This window comes from Oryzias latipes, chromosome 6, assembly GCF_053564925.1.
Source record: "Oryzias latipes strain Hd-rR chromosome 6, Olatipes_Hd-rR_3.1".
NCBI classification, from domain to species: domain Eukaryota; kingdom Metazoa; phylum Chordata; class Actinopteri; order Beloniformes; family Adrianichthyidae; genus Oryzias; species Oryzias latipes.
Window position 1 is genome coordinate 10,176,902 of NC_136242.1, and position 22,930 is coordinate 10,199,831.

At 41.6% G+C, this 22,930-nt stretch overlaps 1 protein-coding gene across 5 annotated transcripts in view; it reads right to left on the reverse strand.

The window, feature by feature from the left end:
- Positions 1-925: 925 nt before the first annotated feature.
- The window catches only part of map1ab (microtubule-associated protein 1Ab), a 64,983-nt gene continuing 42,978 nt past the window's right edge, over positions 926-22,930 (reverse strand). For 4 of the 5 annotated variants that reach the window (XM_011475815.3, XM_078948420.1, XM_078948421.1 and 1 more), the window contains 5 exons: positions 19,476-19,558; positions 19,136-19,273; positions 7,827-18,984; positions 6,109-6,347; positions 926-4,213 (listed from right to left, as the gene is read on the reverse strand). In XM_011475815.3, coding sequence (XP_011474117.1) covers positions 4,058-4,213; positions 6,109-6,347; positions 7,827-18,984; positions 19,136-19,273; positions 19,476-19,558 — 11,774 coding nt within the window. In that variant the 3' untranslated portion in view covers positions 926-4,057. The remainder of the gene's footprint in view (positions 4,214-6,108; positions 6,348-7,826; positions 18,985-19,135; positions 19,274-19,475; positions 19,559-22,930) is intronic. The other variant, XM_020703813.2, reaches the window with a different exon arrangement.

Genomic DNA, 22,930 nt, shown 5'->3' on the forward strand with positions numbered 1-22,930 from the left:
CCTTGTGCTATCCTAGGCACTTTACCATTGGGAGTTGGGTCATCTAGACCCACTAGACAGTGCGCTGAACCTTTTTTCCTCAATGATTTCTGGAAAAAAAAAGTTCCCTAAAATTAAACTTTTATGTGCGCACAAATTTGCAATTGTGGCCACAAATTTTTATTTTGTAGACACAAATTAATATTTTACTAGGATCATGGGCACAAAACTTCTAAAACTTCTACTAATAATTTTTAGCCATGTTAATTTGTTTGCACAAAACACTTCTTTCTGACCATAAAATACTATTTAATCAGCAGTTTTCTAAAAAACTAAAGGGTCAAGGAATCAATTTATATTCAATGTGACTGTCTTGAACTAAAAAACCTATAGCTGGTCTAAAAGAATGTCAAATCTAACATTAAATTGTCTGAATTACCAAGATGCCTTAACCCTTGTGCTATCTTATGGGGTCCAGATGACCCCACCCTTGCATTGTCATGTTCTCCATACCATGACAAAGGTGGATAAAGGTGAAGACGATTTCATGGACAGCAGTGAAGATCACAAATCATTGAAGAAAAAAGGGCACTGTCTAGTGGGTCTAGATGACCCAACTCTCAACGTTAATGTGCCTAGGATAGCACAAGGGTTAATGTGTGATTGCATAACTGCCCATTGTGTTTACACTTCATTGCACTCTCATTGTACTTTTGAAATCTATGTACAAACCATAACAGTCTGTCAGTGACTGTTAGTTACATTTACCAACTTGTTATATAATTTTTAAAGTGAAATATTAAATGTATAAATAGGTAGGTAGGTAAGTAGATAGATAGACAGACAGACAGACAGACAGACAGACAGATAGATAGATAGATAGATAGATAGATAGATATTAGAACCACAGGAACATGCACTGAAATCAGCAAAAGAGACCACGAGATTGAATTTTTATTGAAGTTTTATTGATGATCACCAAGCTTTTTCCCTTTTACAATGAGTCTGCAGTAGTTCTAGTTTTACCAGTGAGTTTCAAACAGACAGAGAGATAGTGTATATTGAGCCGAGAAAGAAAAAAAAACATGGTTAAGATAGTTACAATGCAAAAAGAAAGAAAGGAAAAAGAGAAAGAATTAAAGAGAACTGCCAATACAGAATCGTCTTAACAACATGTTATAGGGCAAACAATGAAAGCACAGCCCAGTAATATATTACTGTAGGTCATATTATTACCAGATAAGACAATAAGCATATTTTAAATATACCTCTTTAAAATAGCATTGTATCATTATTTTAATATTGTTTTCATATTAAACAATTACATTCAAGATTATAACTAAATAAATCACATGCAGAAAGATTAGATGGACAGATGAGATCGTTTGCTGTTTGCAATTAAATGATTTTTTTTCATCTTTAATACAGACGCGGAGAGAAAAATGAAAAGAGACTTTTTTTTCTTTCTTTCTGTTCCTTTTAGCTTTTTGTGTCATTAAAATCTCCTTAATAATTGGAATATTTATCTTTATTTGTCAGTTTTGCTTGTTCATGATCAGTAGGTACATATTTGTGTACAGTACATTTTAGTGTACATTAGTTTCGTTGATGGCATTTTGAGTCTGCATGTGTTTCAAGTCATTTTCAGGAAAAGAAAAGGAAGTTGGAGCTGGAGTTTGTACCGTGTCTGTTTTACTGTCGATGTGGTTTCAGTGGGATTGCTTTCCTTTTAAATCAAACTAGTATATTTTTTTTCCTGTCTCACCTGTTAGAGAACCAACGCTGCACCGAAAACAGGAGTCTGTGCAGGTTGTGATCCACTTTACAATTATTGTTCATTTCTTTGTTTCTTGTTGTGATTCAGCAGCATTCGTACGGTTGTACCAACTCTACATTCAATAAAAAAGAGATCTCCTGTGTAGTGCATTCGGCTACTGTAAAGTCATACAGTTCATTTTTAAGTGATTCACAGCATTCTGTTAAAGCCTTGAAAATCTCTCGGCTGGCGATTTGTAATCTGCCAACAGCATCATCAGAACAAACCCTGACAAAACATGAAGCCATTAGGAAAAATCAGATTTAGAAATTAAAATCATTTGTTGATTTGAAAAAAATTCTAAGAAGACTTAATGCTTGAAACATCCTAACTAGTTTTGAGACCTGTTATAAAATCAGGATCAGATTTTTGGATAAAAAGAAACTGAGAGTATTGCCTCACCATCTGCAGAATTTTAAAAATGTTTTAGATCTTTAGAAAATAAACCAAGTTTAACTGTAAGCATCAAACTTTTTTTGCTTTTACATGTAACTTTAATCAGACTGGTGCAGTTTTTAATCTTTAAAAAAATAAAGTGAAAAAAAAAGAAGTAAACTTCTTTTCAATATAAATTATAAAAAAAAAACTAAAAAAAAACCTTATTTCCTTAGATGAATGGCCAAAAATAATTTCAAAGTAGTATTTTTTTCCAAGTCTGGCTGCAATCAAGCAGAGAGACCTTCACAGTTAACTTACAATAACAAACCATGCTCCTCTATGGAAAAAAAACTGTGCATTCTAGATTCGCACACACAGAATTAACCCCAAAGCATTCCTACTTCTTAACAGTGTCCAGTAACAATCAAGACATTCATGCACAGTCTGTAAATATTTCTCAGGGATTAATATCAGCTATTTGTATTCAGTTTGGAAGAACATTTCAACACATTACAAACGCTCTGTACTTCAACTGCAAGCACACTCAGACAGTGAATCCCCATTTGGTGCAATAATCTGCTCAAAGACATTCATTTGTGTTTGAACCTGGTATTTTTAGATTTTGCAAGTTAAATGGATTATTTATCAGATTTATTTTGAAAATTGGCATCATTGGAGTGAAAGATTTTATTGTCTGCGGAGGAGGTGTGCGTGAGCCGGTTGGTTCTAACTCTGATCTGACTGGCTTCTGGCTCTGCTTCATAGTGACTGACATGACCTGAAAACACCCCCGTCTCTCCAAAAGCACAAGCTAAAGGCACGTACATTAAGAGAAGCTTCCATACTTCACACGTCTAAACCCTTAACAAAAATAGCTATTGCCCTGTTCCGCCCGCCCGTCCCTGTCCGTGAAGAACTGCACAGACAAGCTTTCGCTGCTACATTTGTCCCAGATCAAAGCTAAAATGAATTTCTTCTCCAAAGCATCCTCAAGAACATCACTCTGGCTTCAGTTTGCTGCATAATCACAAAGAATTTGTGGAGAATGACCTTTGAATAATCTCACATGTAAAGGAAAAAAACAACCAAAGGTTGCAATACAGCCTGAACACAGAACCATTCAATCCAGCAAAGAAATGATTAAAAATGCCATCCATTTGCCTTGCACTTGAGCACAGACATCCAAACAATGTAGTTACCTATCAAGACTATACTGCATCCCACACTTGAGGGCTTGCTAGAGAAGGTTTGGTCTACGCAGCTCACAGAGAGAGCTACAACACAAGCATCATGCAGCAGCCAAGCCGTAAACGCTGAAAACGTGGAGCTGCTCCTAAACTTCACTATGTTATCAGAGAGGAGCTTTCGAGTTACGAACATCAGTTTGTGTCAAAACCGACAACATTCCAACGTTTGATGAGAGCAGAACGCAACTATAAATAAGTGAGCGCTGATTGACAAAGAAATGGTTTTTGGGAAAATTGAGAAAAACAAGATTTTGTGTTTTAACAGCAGCTTTTGGCCCCTTTAGTGTCCTAATAATATCTAGTTTTACTATTTTTCTTTAAATGCTTTGTTTGAGTAGTTCTCAAGCATGGCGGGACTATTGAATGTTATTACACTGCCGTTAGTTTAGGTATATTTAAAGTGTTAGATTGGACTCACCAAAGAAAACTAATAAGAAGAGCTGTTCTATTTGCGCAATAACCACAATAACACAAAGCATCTGGCCGGAATGACTGACTTTGCAGAATCTACATTATCGAGGGCGGTGGTAAATGTTTTTAAGACCAGTACCATGACAGAATGAGAAGAGGGCTCTCTGCTCTCTTTCAGTAAAAATGGCGTAGCGCTGGAGAATGGTGGGAAAGCAGAGCCAGGAGCTCAGAACTCAATCTTGCATGCAGGAAAAGACTCGTCCTGCATGACTACGGTGCTGCTGGAGGCCAGAACCATGATGTTCAGGTCCTGCTGCCTCTCATGGGTCTGCTGGTACCAGTCTCGAGTCACCTCTGTGTCATGGGTTGGTATCAGAGTTACCTGAGAATGTAAACACAAAGAGAGGAAAATTCAAGAAGTCGGTCTGGACCTTGCATCTTTGTTGAAGCAACTAAAACCTGTGAAGTGAACATTAAACTGTCTGTTTAATGATGTCATACAAAGGGATCAGAGCTACAAGGCCAGATATAAGCATGGTCAAGGGGGGGGGGCTGTAAATGCAGTGACTACAAATGGTACGTTTGGTTTGTTGTCTGGGGTCACTCAATTCATTCACAGTCAAGAAGACATTTCTGTGGAGGTTGGTTAGTTTACAAAAAAAAAAAAAAAGATTCATGCAGTTTTCTGAACACTATTGTGATTGGTAGTTCAAGATAAAACCAAATGCAATGGTATAAGTGAAACACAAGAATCATTTATATTGGAATTTATATTAGAAAAAGTCATTGAAAAAAGAACAAGGCAGGAAAGAGGAAGATTGCAGGTGAGGATGAAGATGTAAAATCTAAAAATAGTAGGAGAAGAAGAAGAGGAGACTGAAGGAGGTGTGAGATGCTTTGGAACCTATGAAGTGGAATCCAGTGCCATATGTCGAAACCTGGTTGGGAATAGACAGAGGTTCAGCACAAGTGGCATGGCACACAGTCACCCAACGACTGATCAGGTTTAGTACAGGCCTCTTTGAGACATTTTTAGATAATTAAGTTTAGATTTGGTGCCCGATCAGTTCCTGCATTTTTCAAGTTATTTAATACAATAATTAAAAAAAAAATATATATATTTTTTTTTACAAAGGCCAACTAGACTTTTTTATAGTCAAATTTTATTCTACACTGCACTTGTGTGCATTTACTGATATTAAAAGTATTCACATTGATGTCATTTTTTAGAATACTGGCTCTACTTTAGCCCCTGCCTATAGTAGCCCATAATGGGACTGGCTAAATCCAGGTCTGCAGATCAACAAGATTTTTAACATTTTTAACAAATAAGTTGATTCATGATTTTTCCTAATGTAACATAATTTTGCACATATTTTTAACTTTTGATACTTGATCAATTTTGCTATGAAAACTTCTGAAACAGTGTTATGTCTATTTTACTGATATAGTATTATTTTCTAATCATATCAATGACTTTTATGAGTAACATAATCTGCATATATTTTGGATACTTCATTGCCATGTTGATTTCTAAAAGTTATTTTTTACTAAATAATTTAAGTAATTCATCTTTGTCATGTGCTTTGTTGATACTTCAAGATTCTCAATCCTGACTGATAAAAGCTAGGAACCAGATATTGATAAATCATGTAATAAAATGGTTACGGTAGAACAGGGGTGGGATTATATAAATTTGCTTCCTTCCACTCCCTTTCAAGCAATATTTATTAATATGTCTAAATATCCGAAGTTTGATTAGTTGTTGTATGAATGTATAACTGATAATTGTATTGTTTTTGTGTATTGTTCCTATTTGATTGCTTGAAAGAAACCATTTCAAATCAAAAATTCAAATCAGAAGCATTAATCAGTATTAGAAACTCAATCATTTAGTTCAGCTTCAACAAAAAAATAAAAGTAGAAGGCAAAGCAAAGAGTCACTTCAAGCTTGTTTCAAAGAGCTAAATTAAAAATGAATTCAAACACTAAAGTAAGCAAAACATTTTCTGAGCCAATACAGATTATTCCAATAAGACCAAATTCACTTGACTGTATTTGATGCATCTGCGTTTGAATGTGAGTGGAATTCATGAAGTGCTTTTGTCCTCAGAAGGTAGAAAAGCACCATATATTAAGCAAACACTATTCAACTGACAGACTGCATTGCAGAATTTTCTGCATAATCTCCCATGCTGAACATGCATTTGTGGAGAGAAAAAACTTCCTCTGAATGAATGGATGAAATAAAACCTCTGGCAGAATCAGACTCAGTACCTGTAAATTTGAACCCCACTGAGCCTTGCCATCCAGCAGGGCGTCCAGGACTCCACGGCTCGGCTCCCCGCTGCTCGGGTCATTTCCGCTTACCACGTAGTATGCAGCTCGCACTCTCTTGAAGAACTCCTGATCGACGTTCTTGGCACTGCAGTGGTTGGGCACGTAGGCCAGGTCAACGTAAAAAGGTGCTCCATAGGCGGCAGAAACAGAACCGCTTTTCTGGGTGTTGTTTCCTGCTGGTGAGTAAGATTACTAAAAAATTAGTTCCACAAAAAATAAATATATATAACAGTATATTTACAACAATTCATTGCATCAATATATAACATATTTTTTAGCTGCATTGTATTGTTTTATTGTAAAGTGAAGTTTTTCACATGGATGAAGAAATGCTTTTCATACATTTTTTTTAAATCTCAGGCTTATGCAGTTTCTTACCAGTTATATGGTGAATATTAGCTTTTAAAATGTCGATTTTGTTCCTATGAAAATCACTTAGACTTCAAGTTAATATTTGCAATTTTCATGATTTTCAAGGAAAAATAATACAAAACAAATAAGTTAAATGTATTTGTCCAATAAATATATATATGATTTTTTTAAAGAAATTGGGGTTATTAAAGGCATTTATTAATACTTGTTTTAATTCATTGTTAATTCATTGTTTAAAGCGTCTGTAAGCATGACCCATCAGAAATGCCGCCGGTGGGAGTAAACAAGCAGGCTGCTCATTTAAAGCTGCATTATCCTTCTCATTGAAAGAGAAACAACTACCACTCAACTGTGATGTGGGTGAGGAAAATAACAAGCTTTGTGATGATGTTAAGGTGTTCCCTGGGAAAGTATGTCAAGTCTTGACTTTAAAGGGGCCTGTACCATGCAAAATTATTTTTTGAGCTTGTAGGTGTATTATAATGTTTATTCCTCACAAAAAGAAACCCCTGAGCAAAAAAACTGCGCTCTGGGCACCAGCCCCTCCCAACCCATGACACGAGCCGGTTCTCACATTGTGACGTAGACCAGTGAGAAGAGCCCCTTCCAGGAAGAGTCTGCACTGCCAGCACAGCTCTATGCTTATTTTTCTCTCTCTATGCATAATATTCACATCCATCTTTACAAAACTTTGGATGTCGTCCGTTTTTGTGGGTGATACGCAGACACACTGCTGAGGCTGGCTCTGGATTGACGTCGTGAAATGGGCGGCACCCGCACGGAGTGAAAGCCGGTGCCTCAGATATCGAGCCGTCTTACCTCTGGACTGGAAAAGAACTCAGGAAAAGAACTCATATTTAATTTAAAAAAATCATCCTTTTGTGTGCCAAGTGTAATATATTATCAAATACATGGATATGGTTTACTACAAAAGGCTTAAGAATAGCATGGTATCTGCCCTTTAAATAATATAGTTTGCTCACTAATCCACTGCATAAAGGAAACCTTCAACTATTTTAATTTTTCAAGAAACAATTAATGTTTTTTAATCTTCTAAATTATTGAAAAAGAATGAAAGTAGAGCTAAAATACATTATTTTTGTGTGGTGAACAAATAGAATATACAGTAGTGGGGTTCCATGATTTTCTGGAGTAAACATAAAAAAAGTAAGCTTGCTTTCTTTTTGTTTGTTTGTCTAAGAATAGACAAATTGTGTGTTGTGTTATTCTCATTTTCTTTCAAATGAGATTCAGAGTTTGGGTAATTGCTGAGTGTATTTCACCTGCTGCAGATAATGGATTGCTCTTGATGCCGTTGACCAGGCCTTTTCCTGGGTTGAGAAGCTCACTCCTAGAGCCTTGACTCTCCGACATTTTGATCAGCTTGGAGGTTCTATCTGTCTCCTTCCTCTTGAGGGAGGCGGATCGAGGTGAGGCAGAGCCCTTTGTCTGCTTCGCGGGAGTGGAAGACCTCTTCCTGCCCTCCCCCTTACGAGCAGGAGATGCTGACTTGGGTTTGCTTTTCCTCAGCCCCTTGGTGGTCTTGTGCTCCTTCTTCAGAGGTTTCTCTGTGCTGCTGTGATCATTAAGAATAGCCTCTGGGTCCACCATGCACACATCAGGGTGGGGAGGGTGGGGAAGGGGATCCTTCACTGGTGTGGGAAGGGGGTCATGAGTTTTCTGAGTCGAACGTGGTGATGGAGAGTGGTGGGATCCGTCAGCGCCAGCGGAAGCTAACTTGTCCACGGGCAGATGCTCAGCATCCTCATCAGAGTCCAGGTTCCCCTCAGCTGTTATGGAGGGACACTCCTCAGTCTCTGGGGGCACGTCGGAGTCAGACTGGGAAGGCATGGATTCACTCGCAGATGTGGGTGGTGTTTCCTCACCCGCTAACGTGACAGTCAAACCAGACTGGTGTGGTGCTGCAGCTGCCTCTCCATGATAGTGCCTCTGCTTGTGGGATCTCCGTTTAACTGAATGTTGCTCATGATCATCCTCACTCCCTTCCTGGGGTCGGTAACCTTGGTCATCCTGTTCACCTTCATCGCTAGAGAGGAGATGAGGACTGGGGTTGATAAAGGACGGAGAAAGCTCCCCTTTGTGATGTTTATATTCACAGGAGGAGTACCCTTGAGCAGAGGCGGAAGAGGAAGCTGCACCAGTGTTCAAGTCGCACGGCCGATCAGTCTTCACGTTCCTAGATGTTTCTTTGTGGTAGGCTTGAGTTGAGAACATAGATGTGCCGTGGGAGGTGCTCATCCATTCCCTTGCTCTTCCCTCTGTCTCTTCCTCCTCCTCATCTCCATAACCTGGAGGGACATCGGGGAAGTCGTCTGGTTTTTGTATGAGCTCCCAATCAGATATACTGCTCTTTCTTCTTGATGCTGACCGTTCTGATGGCATCTTCAACAAGCTTTCTTCCTTTGCTTTATCTCCTTCTTTTTCCAGTTGAACATGTTGACTCAGTTTAAACTCAGCTGGTTCTCCATCTTCTGTGCTTCTTCCATCTTTTTTCTGTTTACTTTCTGTGTCTTTCAGTGTTTCTGTTTCTTCTTTTTCTCTAAAGGTGGTCACTGACGTTTTGGCAACATCCTTCATGATGGCTCCACTTTTTTTCCCCTCATCTACCTGAAACATTTCCGTTTTACTTTCATCTGTTTTGGGCAGGCCTGTTATGGCACATGAAGCTATGGGAGCTCCACCATCAGCTGGTGGAGTGACCGAGGTTGTTTGTTGGAGTGTTTCCATCATTGCGTCAGGCTTAGACACAACAGTGGTGGAGGTAATGGTCACTGTCTTTGTGTCCGTGGAGTACATGGTACTCTGAAGCAAATAGGACTCAGACACTGATGGAAAAGTCTCTTTTTGTTCAGCCACTGGGATTTTTCCACAATCAACGCGGCATGGAAGGGTGCCGTTCTCCGTTTTAAGTGCATCAGGCTCCTTGACATAAGGCCCACTGTCAGAGAGGCCAGCCCTTTCAAGAGGAGACACATCAAAACAAGATTCTGGCATTTTTAAAGGCTCTACCTTTTGTTGAGAGGCTGGTGTAGTACATGTTGTAATGGTGGAACTCAACTCTATATCTGTTCTTTGTTCTTTGTCCTCAGGATGCTTGGCAGTGATGGAGGAATCCAGAGAGGATGGTTTGGGCACGTCTGTTGCAGGTTTTGTCATTACCTCCATGTACTCATCTCTCTGAAAACCTCCAAAGCATGAGCTTGACGATGCCACTGTCAGTGATGGCTCCTCTTGGACTAAAGACACGTCAGACACTGCTGTAGCTTCAGCTCTATCCCCTGAACGTTGGCTCAAGAGAGCTGACATTGAAGCAGAAGAAGTGTAGCTGTATGATGTAGAAGAGTGTGGTTTAGCAGTATCTGTCAGGGAGGTGTAAGTGCAATCTGATGGGGTGGTTTCCTCACATTTGTTTTCTGTCGTCTTATCATCCAGATATTCTTCTTGGACATCTCTTTGGCCTAAAAATGTGTAATTATCTGACTTTGAGAGATGGGAGGGATCTGAAAGCAAAGGGGCTTGTTTCATCCCATGCTTTGACCCATCTTGGCTTTGAAGACTTGGAAAATGCTCAGAATATTGCGCCAACCTATTCAGTCCAATATCAGCATAGCTATCAGTTAGCGAAGAGGATGGGCCAGATGAAGGTTTGGACTCTGAGTGAGGAGCTGGCAAAGAGCGGCTTGGAAATGTCTTTTGACAAGTTTCTTGTGTGACACCTGTAGACTCTGGTGAAGGTGAAACTTGCTCTTTGTCTGTTTTCTTGGACTCTGATCCTTTAGATGAAGCAGTTTCTGTCAATGTTGAGGAAAACTCAGTGGAAAAATGTGTTTTGTCTTTATCTTCTTGTTCCTTGTCATGTTTTAGAAGTTCAGCCACTGCAGACCTGCTCTCATCTGCTCTGACTGGGCTCAGGTCAGGCAGTGGAAAGGTTTTGCTGACATCTTGACTTTTCATCTCTGTAACTTTTGATGTTGTCTCAGCAAGTCTGTCTTCTTTGTCTGGTTTCCCTCCAACATCCTTCTTGCTGCTCTCTGCACCTAGAAAACCAGAGTCCTCATGAGGAGTTGTTTTACAGACAGGTTCCTGTGAAGGTTGGCTTGATTCAGGGATCTGAGCTGTTTTATTTGAGTCTTCTTTCTCTATTGACCTGACGGTGTCATCAGAATCTTGCTTGCAGATCTCTTTCTCAAACTGCTCTCTGGCACCCTTTTCCATGTCAACATCGCTTGACTCATCCTCCTCTTCCTCCTCGTCTTCATCTTCATCATCACCAACGTTAAAATCCTCACCTTCTACCAATAGCCTTTTATCCATGAAGCTCTCTTTACCCATGAGAAAACTCACAGACATACCTGGATCGGAGCTTCTGGTGTGACTGTTATCAAAAGCCAAAACATTCTCATCTGTTTCATGTCCTATAAAGGTGGCTTCAGACTTGGAGTCCATTGCTGTTTCATGTCCAGCTGACTGTGATGCTTGTTGAGGTAAAATGTCTTTTTCTGCAGGGGAAGGCCGACCAGATGGAGATGCCTCTCCTGGACTGTGACAGGAAGTCACTGTTTCCTTGAATAATTCCAAAGATTTCTCTTTCCTTTTGTCTGTCGCGTCTTCCTCTGTGAACTCTACAAAAGCTCCGCCTGCAGCTGAGGCACTGAGATCTGAGTGGCTGAATGAGGGAGAAGGCGTTTCCTGTCTTAATGAGGGGGGTGCCGAAGAAATGACAGAGCTGGCCGTGACAGTACCACCTAGTCCCTTTGTCAGTTTCTGAGAACTTTCTTCTGCTTCTTCTTTCTCTCTCTCTGACTTTTCTGGTTTATCCTCTTTGGGAGTAAAAGAATACCAGTTGGCAGCTTGGGACATTTTGTTATCTTGGATATCTGAAGATGAATGCTTCATGTCAACACTGGAAGGACTGAGTCCTGCCTCTCGATCCTTCTCCTGACTTTTCTCCCTGTCTTCATCTTCATGAGAGGCACTCGGGCTGTGGTGGCTGCGTCTTTCACTCTCCGTGAGGGAAGTTGGGCTGTAGTCAACTCTACTGAAGGACAAAGGTTCTTCTTTGAATTGATCATCCAGAAGGTAGATGGCTCCTGCATCATCTGTTGGGCTTGTCCTTCTATTATCGTCAAAGCACATGTCAGAGGAATGATCAAAACCTGGAGAGACCTCACTTTTGTCTCTTGAGTCGAGATTGTGATCTTTTAAGAGAGGCTTTTCATACGGCTCATATTTGGACGGACCAACATCTTGAATGTTTCCACCAATGACTTTGCTGTCTGAGCTCGTTTTTTCCCTAGTTTCCATTTTTTCTGGGTCAGAATGAGTTTTGGTGTCTTCCGGTTCTTTGTCCAACATGAAATATGAACAATGCTGGGATAGCCCTGGGGAAGCAACTTCCCTTTCTCTTTCCATCTCCTTCTCTGCTTCCTTTCCTGTCTTCTCATCCGGCTTGGCCACCTCTGAGCCTATGCATGGTGGTGTGAGCTTGACATCATGCGAAGTTTCCTCTAAACTAGACTGACTTTCTGTGCTGGAGAGCGTGGAGCTCTTTGGTTGGCTGTCAGTGCTGGATACCGTTGACAGCACAGGCTTTTTCTCGGCTGATTCTGACAGTTTTTCTGCTTCTGCAGCTCCAGTGACACGAGGTGTTTCCTCCTTTTTGGATGTCACATCAAAAGACGGTTCTGGCTGAGCTAGTGGTGCGGAGGCTGTTTCTGTTGTCACAATGTCTTTTTCAGCTTCAGATGAAAGGCTGCAGGTGTCTTTTCCGTACTCTTTCAGGTCTTCATCCACGGAAGGCTCCTGCATGGTGAGTGTCGGTATAACCACTGTGGGCTGTTGACGTGGTTCCGTTCGATCACTTGTTTGTGGAGTCTGGGTGAAAGACAATCCCGCAGAAGGAAGGTCAGTCTCATATTTTTGAGGCTCCACTGTCAAGGGTCTTGAGCCTGCTCCTCCCATGCAAATTTGTTCCTCCTCTTCATCGTCTCGGCCTTCCTCTGACGACTGAACAGAGAAGGTGGGCTTGTAATCTGACTTGGACCCTAAAAGTGTTGCTTCTGAAGGAGACTGCTTAACGCTTTTGTCCAGGTCCTTCTCCTGAACTTCCTCTTTCTCCCATTTCTCCTCTTTGGAGAGCTCCACATCAGCAAGCTCAGGCATTTCATGCTCCATCACTGCATCCGTCTTTGTCTGAGTAACAGTCTTTCCTTCATTCGTCTTCTCATCTTCTACTGGTTGCACCTTCTCATCTCTAATGTCTTCAGTTTCGTAAGTGTAGTATTTTTCCTGTTCTTTCTCCATTTTCTGTTCTTTGCTCAGTTCAGCAACATGTGCATCATCTTTTTCTTTCTCTGCCTTCTCCTGACTAATGACCTTTGACTCTTTTGCATGCAGCTGGGTGGGAGAGAATGTTTCTTTCTCTGTCTGAGGTTCAGAAAGCCTGTCAGCGGTTTTTGCATCTTGAGTACAAACATCAGGAACATCGTCCTTTGCTGCCTTCTCCTCTTCAACAGCTTTAGGCTGAAGGTTGTCCACTTCTTTATCAGTTTTCTTGGAATCAGACTCAAAAGAATATTTATCAATGCCTATTATGTCTTCTGTGGGTCCACTCGTCAGGGTAGAGATCTCCTGCTTGACAAATTCAGCACCAGAATCTACAGCTTTCAATGAATATTTTGTTTCTTCTCTGTCTTTTATCTCCATGAATTTCTCATCCACGTCTTCTTCTTTTTCTTTTTCACCATCATCCTGCTCCAAAATGGATTTTTGGCCAGTCATTTCAGAATCTTCATGCTTTTGTGTTTGTTTCTCATCAATGTAACGTGCTTCTGCTCTTTTGTCATCTTCAGGGGTTTTAACAAAAGCATCTTCTACATCCTTTTCCTTTCCTTGTGGTTTTTCAGGAATATCAATTTTTTCATCTACTGTTTTCACCTTAATTTCTTCCTCAGATTTTGTCATTCTCATTTCTTTTGAGTCATCGTCTATGAGTTTTTCTTCTGAGGTGCCAGCCTTCTCCTCCGCATTGGCTGTGGACTCAGTATTTGCGTCTTTATTGAGTTTTATGTCTGATATTGTTTTTGCAGTGGAGTCCTTACTATCCTCTATTTGCTTCACAGAAATGCTTTGATCCTGAATTATTCCTTTTTCTTCTGTTTCGGGTTTGACACTGAGTGTTTCCTTCTTTTCTGCTAGTTTCTCCTCCTTTATTTCTGCATCATATAAATATTCTTTGTGTTCCTCCTGTGTGGTGGGTGCAGCAACCATCACTGCATCCCTCAAGACCGTCTTATCTTTGGATGTTTTAACATCAGGAATTTCCTCAATGGTTACATCGTCTTTTATCATTTCAGGGGCACAAATGTCTTTGGTGGCTTCTTGTGCTTTTTCTCCTGCACCCGTTGGTTTGTCAGTGTGATGTGTTTCTTCTGCTTTTGCTATGGTTGGTGTGTCAGAGAAGCCAATATCCTCATGTGTCATTACAGGCTCATCCCTCAGGGGAGGTTTACCTGCACCGCCAGCATCTTTACTTTCTTCATGCTCTGTAGGACTCCCCTCCTGACTAAGCAGATTATCTTTTTTTTCTGAAGAAGAAGGTTTAATAAATGCTGTGATATCTTTGTCCAAGTGCTCTTTCTTATCCTCATCAGCAGGTTTTGGAGAGAATGGCCCTTCCTTGCTGGTTGTGTTGTCATCGTGCTTGCCAGGTTTAATCTCCATGCTATCTTCTTGGCTGGTCTCTTTTTCTTGCTCACTTGTCTTAGCTGCAAAAGTCTCTTGTTTACTAATTGTCACATCTTCTACCTTGGTGAGGTTTATGGATGATTTAATATCTTCACTTCCTTTTTTCTCCTTTTCTTCTTTCATTGTTGCTAATGATTCATTACTCTTACTAATAACTTCTTCTTTGCTGAGCTCAGTGATGGACTCCTCCTCTTGTTTCTTTGGCTCATCTGTGAGGGGTTTGGTGACGAGCTCACTTTTTTCCATCTCTTTTTTCTCTTCTGCTAGTTCAATTTCTGATTTTTCTTTCCCCTCTTTCTTCTGATCATAGCTGCACTCAGGAATTGATGTGTCTACTGCAGAATCTTTCTCCTTCTCTCCTTTGATGGTTTTAATATCTAAAGGTTGGACATCCTCTATTTGTGTCTCGTCAGTCTTAACAGAGCAAACATCCAACGTGTCTGTCTTTTCTGACTCTTTCTTCTCATCAACTTTTAAAACCTTCCCATCAGGCACTTCTTTCCTGGCTTGTGTTTCCAGGTGATCATCACCAGTTCTGAGGTCAGATTGATCTCCTTGGGTTGCTTCCTTGCATTTCTCCTCATCTCTGACCTGTTTAACCTCAGATGGAACAGTTTCCATCTTTGCTTGTTCACTGCTTTTGACCAAAAGCTCTTTGTGTTCATCTTTAACTGCACCATCAGTGACAGCAGCGTCTTTTTTCATTTCCTCCTTGTCGAGTTTATTAACATCAGGAGTTTCCTCCTTTGCTGCTTCTTTCTCTGCTTTTCCATCTATGAAGGATTTGGCGGTGGAGACGTCTTTATTCTGTTCATCCTCCATTCGTTTGACATTTAGGGTGTCATCGTTATCTTTGTCTTGTTCCACAAAGCTAGTTTTAATGGCAGATGGACTGCCATCATCGTCTTTCTTGTTATCCTCGTCATCACTAAAGGACTCTCTGGACTCTGGACTTTTTCCTGGTGCCGGCCCAGTAGAGTCCCTTCCTCTGTCCTGAAATGAGTGGAGGGACTCCTTCCCAACTTCTGAAGAATGCAGTGCAGGAGTAAATTCTGCCTCTTTTTCATTATCTTTTGGCACAAATACAGTGTCTGACTCTTTCACGACATCTTTCTTGTTAGGTTCATCAGATTTCTCCTCAGATCTCACAATTTCAGTTTCACCTCCTTTCTGACTGTCGGCTTCTTTTCCCTCGTCCTCTTTCTTCTTATCCCCGTCGGGAAGCCTCTCCTGCTTTTGAAGCTCTAAATCAGGGAAGGTCTTCGTCTTGTCATCCGACGGTGACTGTCGGAGGGGAGAGTGAGCGGCACTCGAGGGCCCAGACTGCGCTGGAGAAGCCAGTTTTACAGTGATATCATCCGGACTGAAGCAGCGCTCTTCACTCTCTGACGTCACGGAGTCCGATCCATACGGTCTAGTAGGCACGACAGAGGAAATATCTTTAGGAGCGACAACATCTATATTTTCCTCTTCGACTGGTAGATGCACCGGTGTGAGGTCATGGTGGGCCTTTCCAGGAGATCCTTGGCCAGAGAGCTTTTCTTCATCTGTCTCTTTAACTTTTGGAGTTTGAAATGAAGCATAACCCTCTTGAAGTTTTTCCAGTGAAATATCAACATTAGGGGTTTGGTCTTCCTCGTCTTCCTCCTCTTCTTCCTCCTCCTCCTCTTCAGTAGCATGAGGGGCCTCAGCTACTGTCCTTCCTGCTCCAACAGGAAGCTGTAAATCCTCGGCTGAAGGCTTGGACTGTTGATCATCTTCCAAAGAAGGTGGGGACAAAGTTTCTGCAGAGCGCGGCTGCTCTTTGCTTCCAGCAGTTTTAGGTGTAGTTGACAGAGGAGATGGAGTTTTGGTCAGTTCCTCGGCAGCAGGAGCTGCAGTAGACGCCACAGACTGATCTTCGGCGATTGAAGTAGGAAGAGAGGACATTTTGTCGTACTCTGTGATGGACGTTGCAGAGGACACGTGCTCTTCTTCGGCTAGAGGGGCCGTCATGATGTTGGTGAAAAGAGACACTTGCTCTTGAACACCCGGAATAAAGCCTTTCTCGGTCATGGCTGCGGCTTGCATTTCCCTCATGCCATGAATGTTTACAAAAGAGCCGGTCTGATCTGGAACAGAGATGTCATAAACGCCAACGTCGTACTGAAGATGAGGTATTCTGTCCTCTGCTTCCTCGTGTATCTCCTCATCTGAGATGGTCTGCTCTGTCTCCGAGTAGCCTGGAATTGTCTCATCTTGGATGTAGGAGATGGCCTCGACTGGAGCAGCTCCTGGAAGAGCTGAATGTATGGGAGCCGTGGCTCCTTCGACTTGTGACAGGTAGCCCTCTTCGTCCTCTTTCTCATATTTAGCTGCAGTCAAAATGTCCAGAGTTTTGCTTTCTGCAGCATTTCCAGGTTTCTCGTTGATTTCCTCATCTGCGATCACATCTAAGTCTTCCACTTCCTCCAGTTCTGCCTTTTCAATAGCCTCCTCTTCCTCCTCCTCTTCCTCTATGTCATCCTTGGCTGGTGACATTTTAAGCTGTACTGTCATTGCCTTGGCAGACAGATTTTCTGATTTCTCCATTTCTTCTATCTCATGCTTCCTGTCCAGCTCCTCGTCTTTTACATCTTGCCCCTTGGAGTCATCCTCATCTTCACCTATCCCCATATCTTCCTCTTCCTCCTCCTCCTCCTCTTCTGGTACTTTCTTTTCTGCTGCGGGGAGCTCTTCTTCTACTTCCTCCTCATCTTGACTTTCCGCTCCCTCATCCTCAGCCTCTTCCATTTCTTTCTCTCTGTCTTTAATGTCTTCTTTGGATTCAGGGACCTCTTTTTCAGGAGACTTTGCTCCTCGCGGGATCTCTGAAGCTGTTTCTTCAGCTTCCTTCTTCTCTGGGATGGGACTCTCAGCTGTTGGTTTTTCAGAAACGTCATTTATTTCCATTTCAGCTTTAAGTTTTTCCTTTTCCAGTTCTTCAAATTCTTTGGTGAGGTCTTCAGGCGTGGAGAGAGCAGAAGTGCCTTCAGCACATTTGCTCTCAGTGGACTCTGGCTGCACAGCAGTGAGTTTCACATCTTCTTTTGGCTCAGCCTTTGATGCTTTGCCTTTTGCGGTTTTGGATTTACTTGAAGCCTTAGCTTTATGCAAAGTTTTTCTCACTTCTGGGGTAAGTGGTTTCAGGTCAGGCTTTGTGATCTTTCTCAATTCAGGTTTGGACACGTCTTTCTTCTTGTCCTCTTTGGACTTGGCATCTTTTTTCTCGTCTTTTTTGGCAGAGTCATCTTTCTTCACCTTTTTGATCTCTTTCTTTTCCTTGTCCTTTTTTTCTTCTGTTTTTGCCGACTTTTCCTTGGAATGCTTCTTCAGTGACTTTTCCTTCAGAAGCTTCTTCTTTTCTGGAGTTTCGGCTTTAGATTTGATAGTCTTGGTGGGCTTTTTCTCTTCTTTCTTCTCGAAGACCTGTTCAATCACAGAGTCGCTCTTTGCCTCTGTGGCGGCTGACACATTATCCTGCAAGTCACTTTCCTTCTTTGAAGCCTTTGCTGTGGTCTTTGGAGAGGACTTGAGACTCTCTTTGCTGTCAGTTCTTTGTTTTAATTTGGTTTGTTTAATGACAGGTGGAGGAGCTCCAGAGGAAATCTCTTTTTGAGTGGCTACAGGGTAACGCAAGAAGTCAAGATGCTTTAACTTTTCCAGGCCTTCCAGTATCTTGTTTTGTGGTGCATTCCCAGGGAACAACACTCTGACGATCTTTTCTGTAGGGCTGGCAGGGAGCCACACCACCAGGGCTGTGATTGATGTCAGGTAGGGCACAGAGATTTCTCCCTCCTTCCCATTTGGCAGCACTATGCCAGTCTTGGCCTTGCTGTTACCGGCCCACTTTTGCATTAAAAACTGCATCTCTTTGCTGTCCTTCACGGGGTTCAGAACGTACATGTCTAGTCTTCCCACGCCCATCTTATGGAAAAGCGTGATGGGCTCAATGGTGTTACTGACAACTCTAAACAAAGGCTCTGGCTTGACTCCAAGTTTGCTAAGGTACTGCAACGTAAGCGAGGCCTCTTCAATGCTGCGTTTGACTTTAAGGTTAGATTCCGGCATGCGGAGCTTCTCCGGAACATTAAAGAACACGACACCAAGCTCGGGGGAGATGAGGTTTTTCATCCAGTCACTGCAGTTCATGGAGCCCTGTGAGTGCTCCTCGTCCTGCTCTGCTATCTTCCTCTGAAGAAGCCCATTGATGCCTGGAAGATTGTCGGCACCGATGTGTGTGAGCAGCATGGAGTCGATACGGTCCAAGTGACGGACCAGTTTCCAGAAGCAGGATTTCCGTTCTGAACCTCCGTCTACTAAAATGTTGAAGCCGTTCACTGCGAAGAGAGCAGAGTCTCCTCGTCCACCGGGAAAGATGTAGCAGCATGGCTTTGACAGCTTCAGGAAGCCGCCAGAAGTGGGGGGCTCCAGGAGGTCAAAAGGAGATGGGACGTCAACAGTTTCAGAGACATACTCTGTGAACTCTTTGACTCCGTCCATCTTGGGGAGGACAGGCTCTGGATTTAGTTTGTAGTCCACGATGTCCCGCAGAGGCGGCAGCTGTCCCAGGGAGCTCCAGCCCACCTCCCCACGGCAGGACACAGTAAGTGTTGCCTGCTGCTTGGGGGCTGCTGTTCCCAGTAACGCAGTGACCTACAAAAAAAACACACAAAGTCTTCAATTATCCTTTGGTGGGTCAAACAATTTTTGAGGATGTGAATAGGGAGGTTTTTTTTTTGTTGCATGTCCAGTTCTAGCCTCACGCTACAAATGACATATGAAGGATTTCCTGCACATCACTTACCCCAGGATCAGTAATGACTCTGGAAAAGATCTGGTAGTTGAAGACCCCAGTTTGCAGGAGAAGGCCGCCGTGATCTGAGCTCTGGCCACTCAAGACCAGAAGCTTGTGTCCTGCTGAGTCTGTGAGCAGAGTCTGGATCTGGGACAGGGAAAAGATAAAACAGATAAAGTAGAGACAACACTCCTGAGACATACAACGGGAGAAAAAATTAGTTAAAAACATCTTCCTTAAATGCATAAATGAACAAAATCCCAAAAAACAACAACAAAAAAACAGAGATATTGTATTTCATAGAACACATAAATATCAGTGATGCAGCATCTCAGAACATGAAGCATACCTCTGATATAACAGAGTCTTCAGAAGGGTTGACCAGCACAACAGTCTCTAGGACATCACTTCTGTGGTGGAGCGTCCTTTGTCCTGGAGGAAAAGAAAACTCTGTATGACTATCCTTTGCCCCAAAAGGTGAAAAGTAATTTTTTAATGGCATTTGAAGGTAAACAAGGAGACCAATACTTTTTCCAGACATAGAGCATCATAAACTCACTAGCTCATCATTACAAGAAAAAAGAGAAAACAATAGTTCACTAACTCCAGATGTAAATTACAACAAATCTAATCTTAAAATCCATTTTTTGACAAAAAGTAGTTTTGGCATCAGACACATCAATTCACAACCCATTTCCATAATGTTATTCTTAGCTGTAATTGTAATCTTTGTTTCAGCACAGATCAAAAATGCCCACCACAGGGAGTTTCTTTTTATTTTGGGTGTCAGACTGTGAGTATTAAAATAAATTGGGTGTAAATGATCCCGTGCAGTAAAAACCGAGTTATAGAAATGCCTAAAAAAACGTTGAAATGTTACTTTGCAAAGCTTTGTTACTCAGACAGAAAGAGATAAACTGTTTTGGCAGTAAGCTTCTTCTGTTGGGAAACTGGGCAAGAAAAAAAAGGTTATATTGCAAAATGTTAATCTGTTGGATAAAAACTGAGATTTTCTGTTGATAGAGGTAAACAGTTGAAACAACTCAGTGGCATAGTGGTCTGCTCTGAAACTGGAAGGTTAGAGGTTCAAACACATGGTTATGTCATACTAAAGACTCTAAGAACAGGACCCAATGCCTCCTTGCTTGAAACTTAGCAAGAAGGTTCCACTCCAATCATCTTTTGTATTGTATTGTATTTTGTATCTATTTTCAAAGTGTTCCCAGTGGTATTTTAATATGATTATGTCGTTTTTTCTAAAAACGACATAATCAAGAAAAAATAAAAAAAATAAAAATAGCTGTGTCGTTTTTTAGGGCATAGTTTCTGCAGAGCAGCAGTGGTTCATTAAAAATTGGCCTCTGAGTTGTGGGCGGGACCGTTGGCGGAATGCAATTTTGTCCCCATTTCCTGTCATCCATCTGTTTACATGTCTCCCGCTAGCTTACAGCCCCTCACAACCCCAATCTAACATTAGTGGTGCAACAAAAATGATAAGGAATATTGGAGCTATCCAGCTGTACAGTTTTGAGCCAGAAGCCAGCTTAAGAAATAAAGACATTAGTGTGCCTATTTGTAAGTGGATGCATTAGAATGAATCAGCCAATCAATCTTTATTTATAAAAAGTTCTACTTGGTGCAGCTTGAAGTGCTGTACAATTAATAACGGTCATGCATGAGTTTTAGTGCAGCCCCATGAGTCTTAGCACACCATACCCGTCTGCATGAAATCCATGCCTGCCTCTGTGTGAAGTTGGACTTTAAAGCTGCAATCACTGCAGTTGAATACGGACACCCTGTCAATGCTCTACATGCAACCGAAGGAGAAGTACACTCTGTTTCCACATGAGTCAGCAGAAAGCCTCATTATCATGGAGCACAAGGATGAAACATGCTGCAAATGTGACCTGGAGGTTTTGTTCAACTCAATTAGACATAATTCAGGAATAATTTTTGCAAATTATATTTAACACTTGGAGTGAAGTACACATTTCTATGACAATGCATATTAATGTCTCACAACAATTCTCATCTATCTAACAACATTTTGGGTATGAAGTTGGTCAAACTGTTCTCACTCACAACTATTGCAGTTGTTTACAAACCAAGAATAAACACATAATTTAAAACACTGTTCAGTGTTAAAGCTTTTTTTTTTTTCCAACACAGATTACTGAACTTCTGGTCAACAGCCAATAGAAATTGAATCAAACTAGAAGATGTGGCTCCCTCTGTTGATGTTACCATGGTAACACACCGACAGGTATGTTTTCCCCTATAGATGGGCTAAAACCGCCTTAAGAACAAGGTACTATGACTCATCCGAACTGGTTTAGAAAGGATGAAAGCGGATCTCTGTTTAGAATAATGCAGAGAACATGCTTGGACAGCGGTCCGGTAGGGGGGTTTCTGTCACTTCAGCAGTCTTCTACTTTGTGGCTGGATGACAGGGGGTTGCTGAAGAGCACTGAGGAAATGTCACAGTGAAGGACACTGGGAATACTCGCTCATCCACCTACACCACGTTTGCTAATCTGCTGTGAGCAGAGCCCGGCCCAGAGACACAGAGCGTCCCTTTGACCTCCAGATGCGCCTTTCTCAGGTGAACAGAGGAGAATGATTCAGCTTCTGTCAGTGGCTGTGTCAGACTGGTACAGAGAGACACCACACCGACAAAGGCCATCTGTCTGATAGTCACTGATAGTCACTGACTGATCAGAACCGCTCCTCTAACTGTTCACAACTGATGGATGCGCCGCCTGCACAAATACACCAACATGCGATATTTTCTTTAAATTCTTTAAGTTTGGATTGCAACTTGAGCGGTCAAAACCTGTTTCTCATTACAATTGTTTACATATAGACATATTGTTAAAAAATATATTGTTTTTGTCCCCTTATCACTACAGAGATAAAAAAAACAACAACTCTGAAGTTAAGACTGTCTAATCTAATCGTCTTTACTTTCCTCTCTTGAATTTTTTCAAAAGGTCGCGTATGAAAAATTCTTATCTTTGTTGTTTTGTGATAAATGTTTGGTTATTTTGTTTGTGATGACAAAATCCAGCTGTGTTGTTTCAGTTAAACTTTCTCTACCCATCTGAGAACTTTTTAATTCATTAAAGTTAGGAAATCCTGGCTTGTGAAGCAGGGACATGCTTGGGAATGTGAAACCACTTAGATCCCTGATGCTACAATCCAGAACCTCAGATGGGTCGATGTCTTATCATAGACAAAGAGCCTTCAGGGTTCAGCTATGAAGTAGTAACAGCATGACTTGTGTATTGATCTGTAGATTAACAAATTGTGCTTTTGGCTTGGATTCATCAGTCCTTTTAACTAATATTCATACAACTTGGGCCGCCTTTACACTGCATGGTTCAAGTGACCCAATTCCGATTTTTTCCTCTCATGTGGCACAGATCGGATATGATCGGTGAACGTGTAAGCAGGACAAAGGCGCATGGATTCCGTTTTTCTCAGATCGGATACAGGCCTCTCTCATATGTGGAAATAAATCGGAAACGAATCGGATACGTGCATCTGCGTGTGCCATGTAAGCAGACAAATCGGATATTCCCCAGTAAATGCGAGTCGTATGTCAGTGACATCAACTCAGGACACCACAAACTGAGATCACATGACTTATTAAGGTGCTTTTTGTGCGCTGATGTTGCTGTCAGCGTGTTACCTTTCAGCCTCAGGCTTCAGACTGTAGTCGGAAACCGCTGTTATGTCTGGTCCGGACGCAAACGGTAATTAATGAAGCTGGACACCGTTGCTATGGAACAGCAGGCTAGAAGC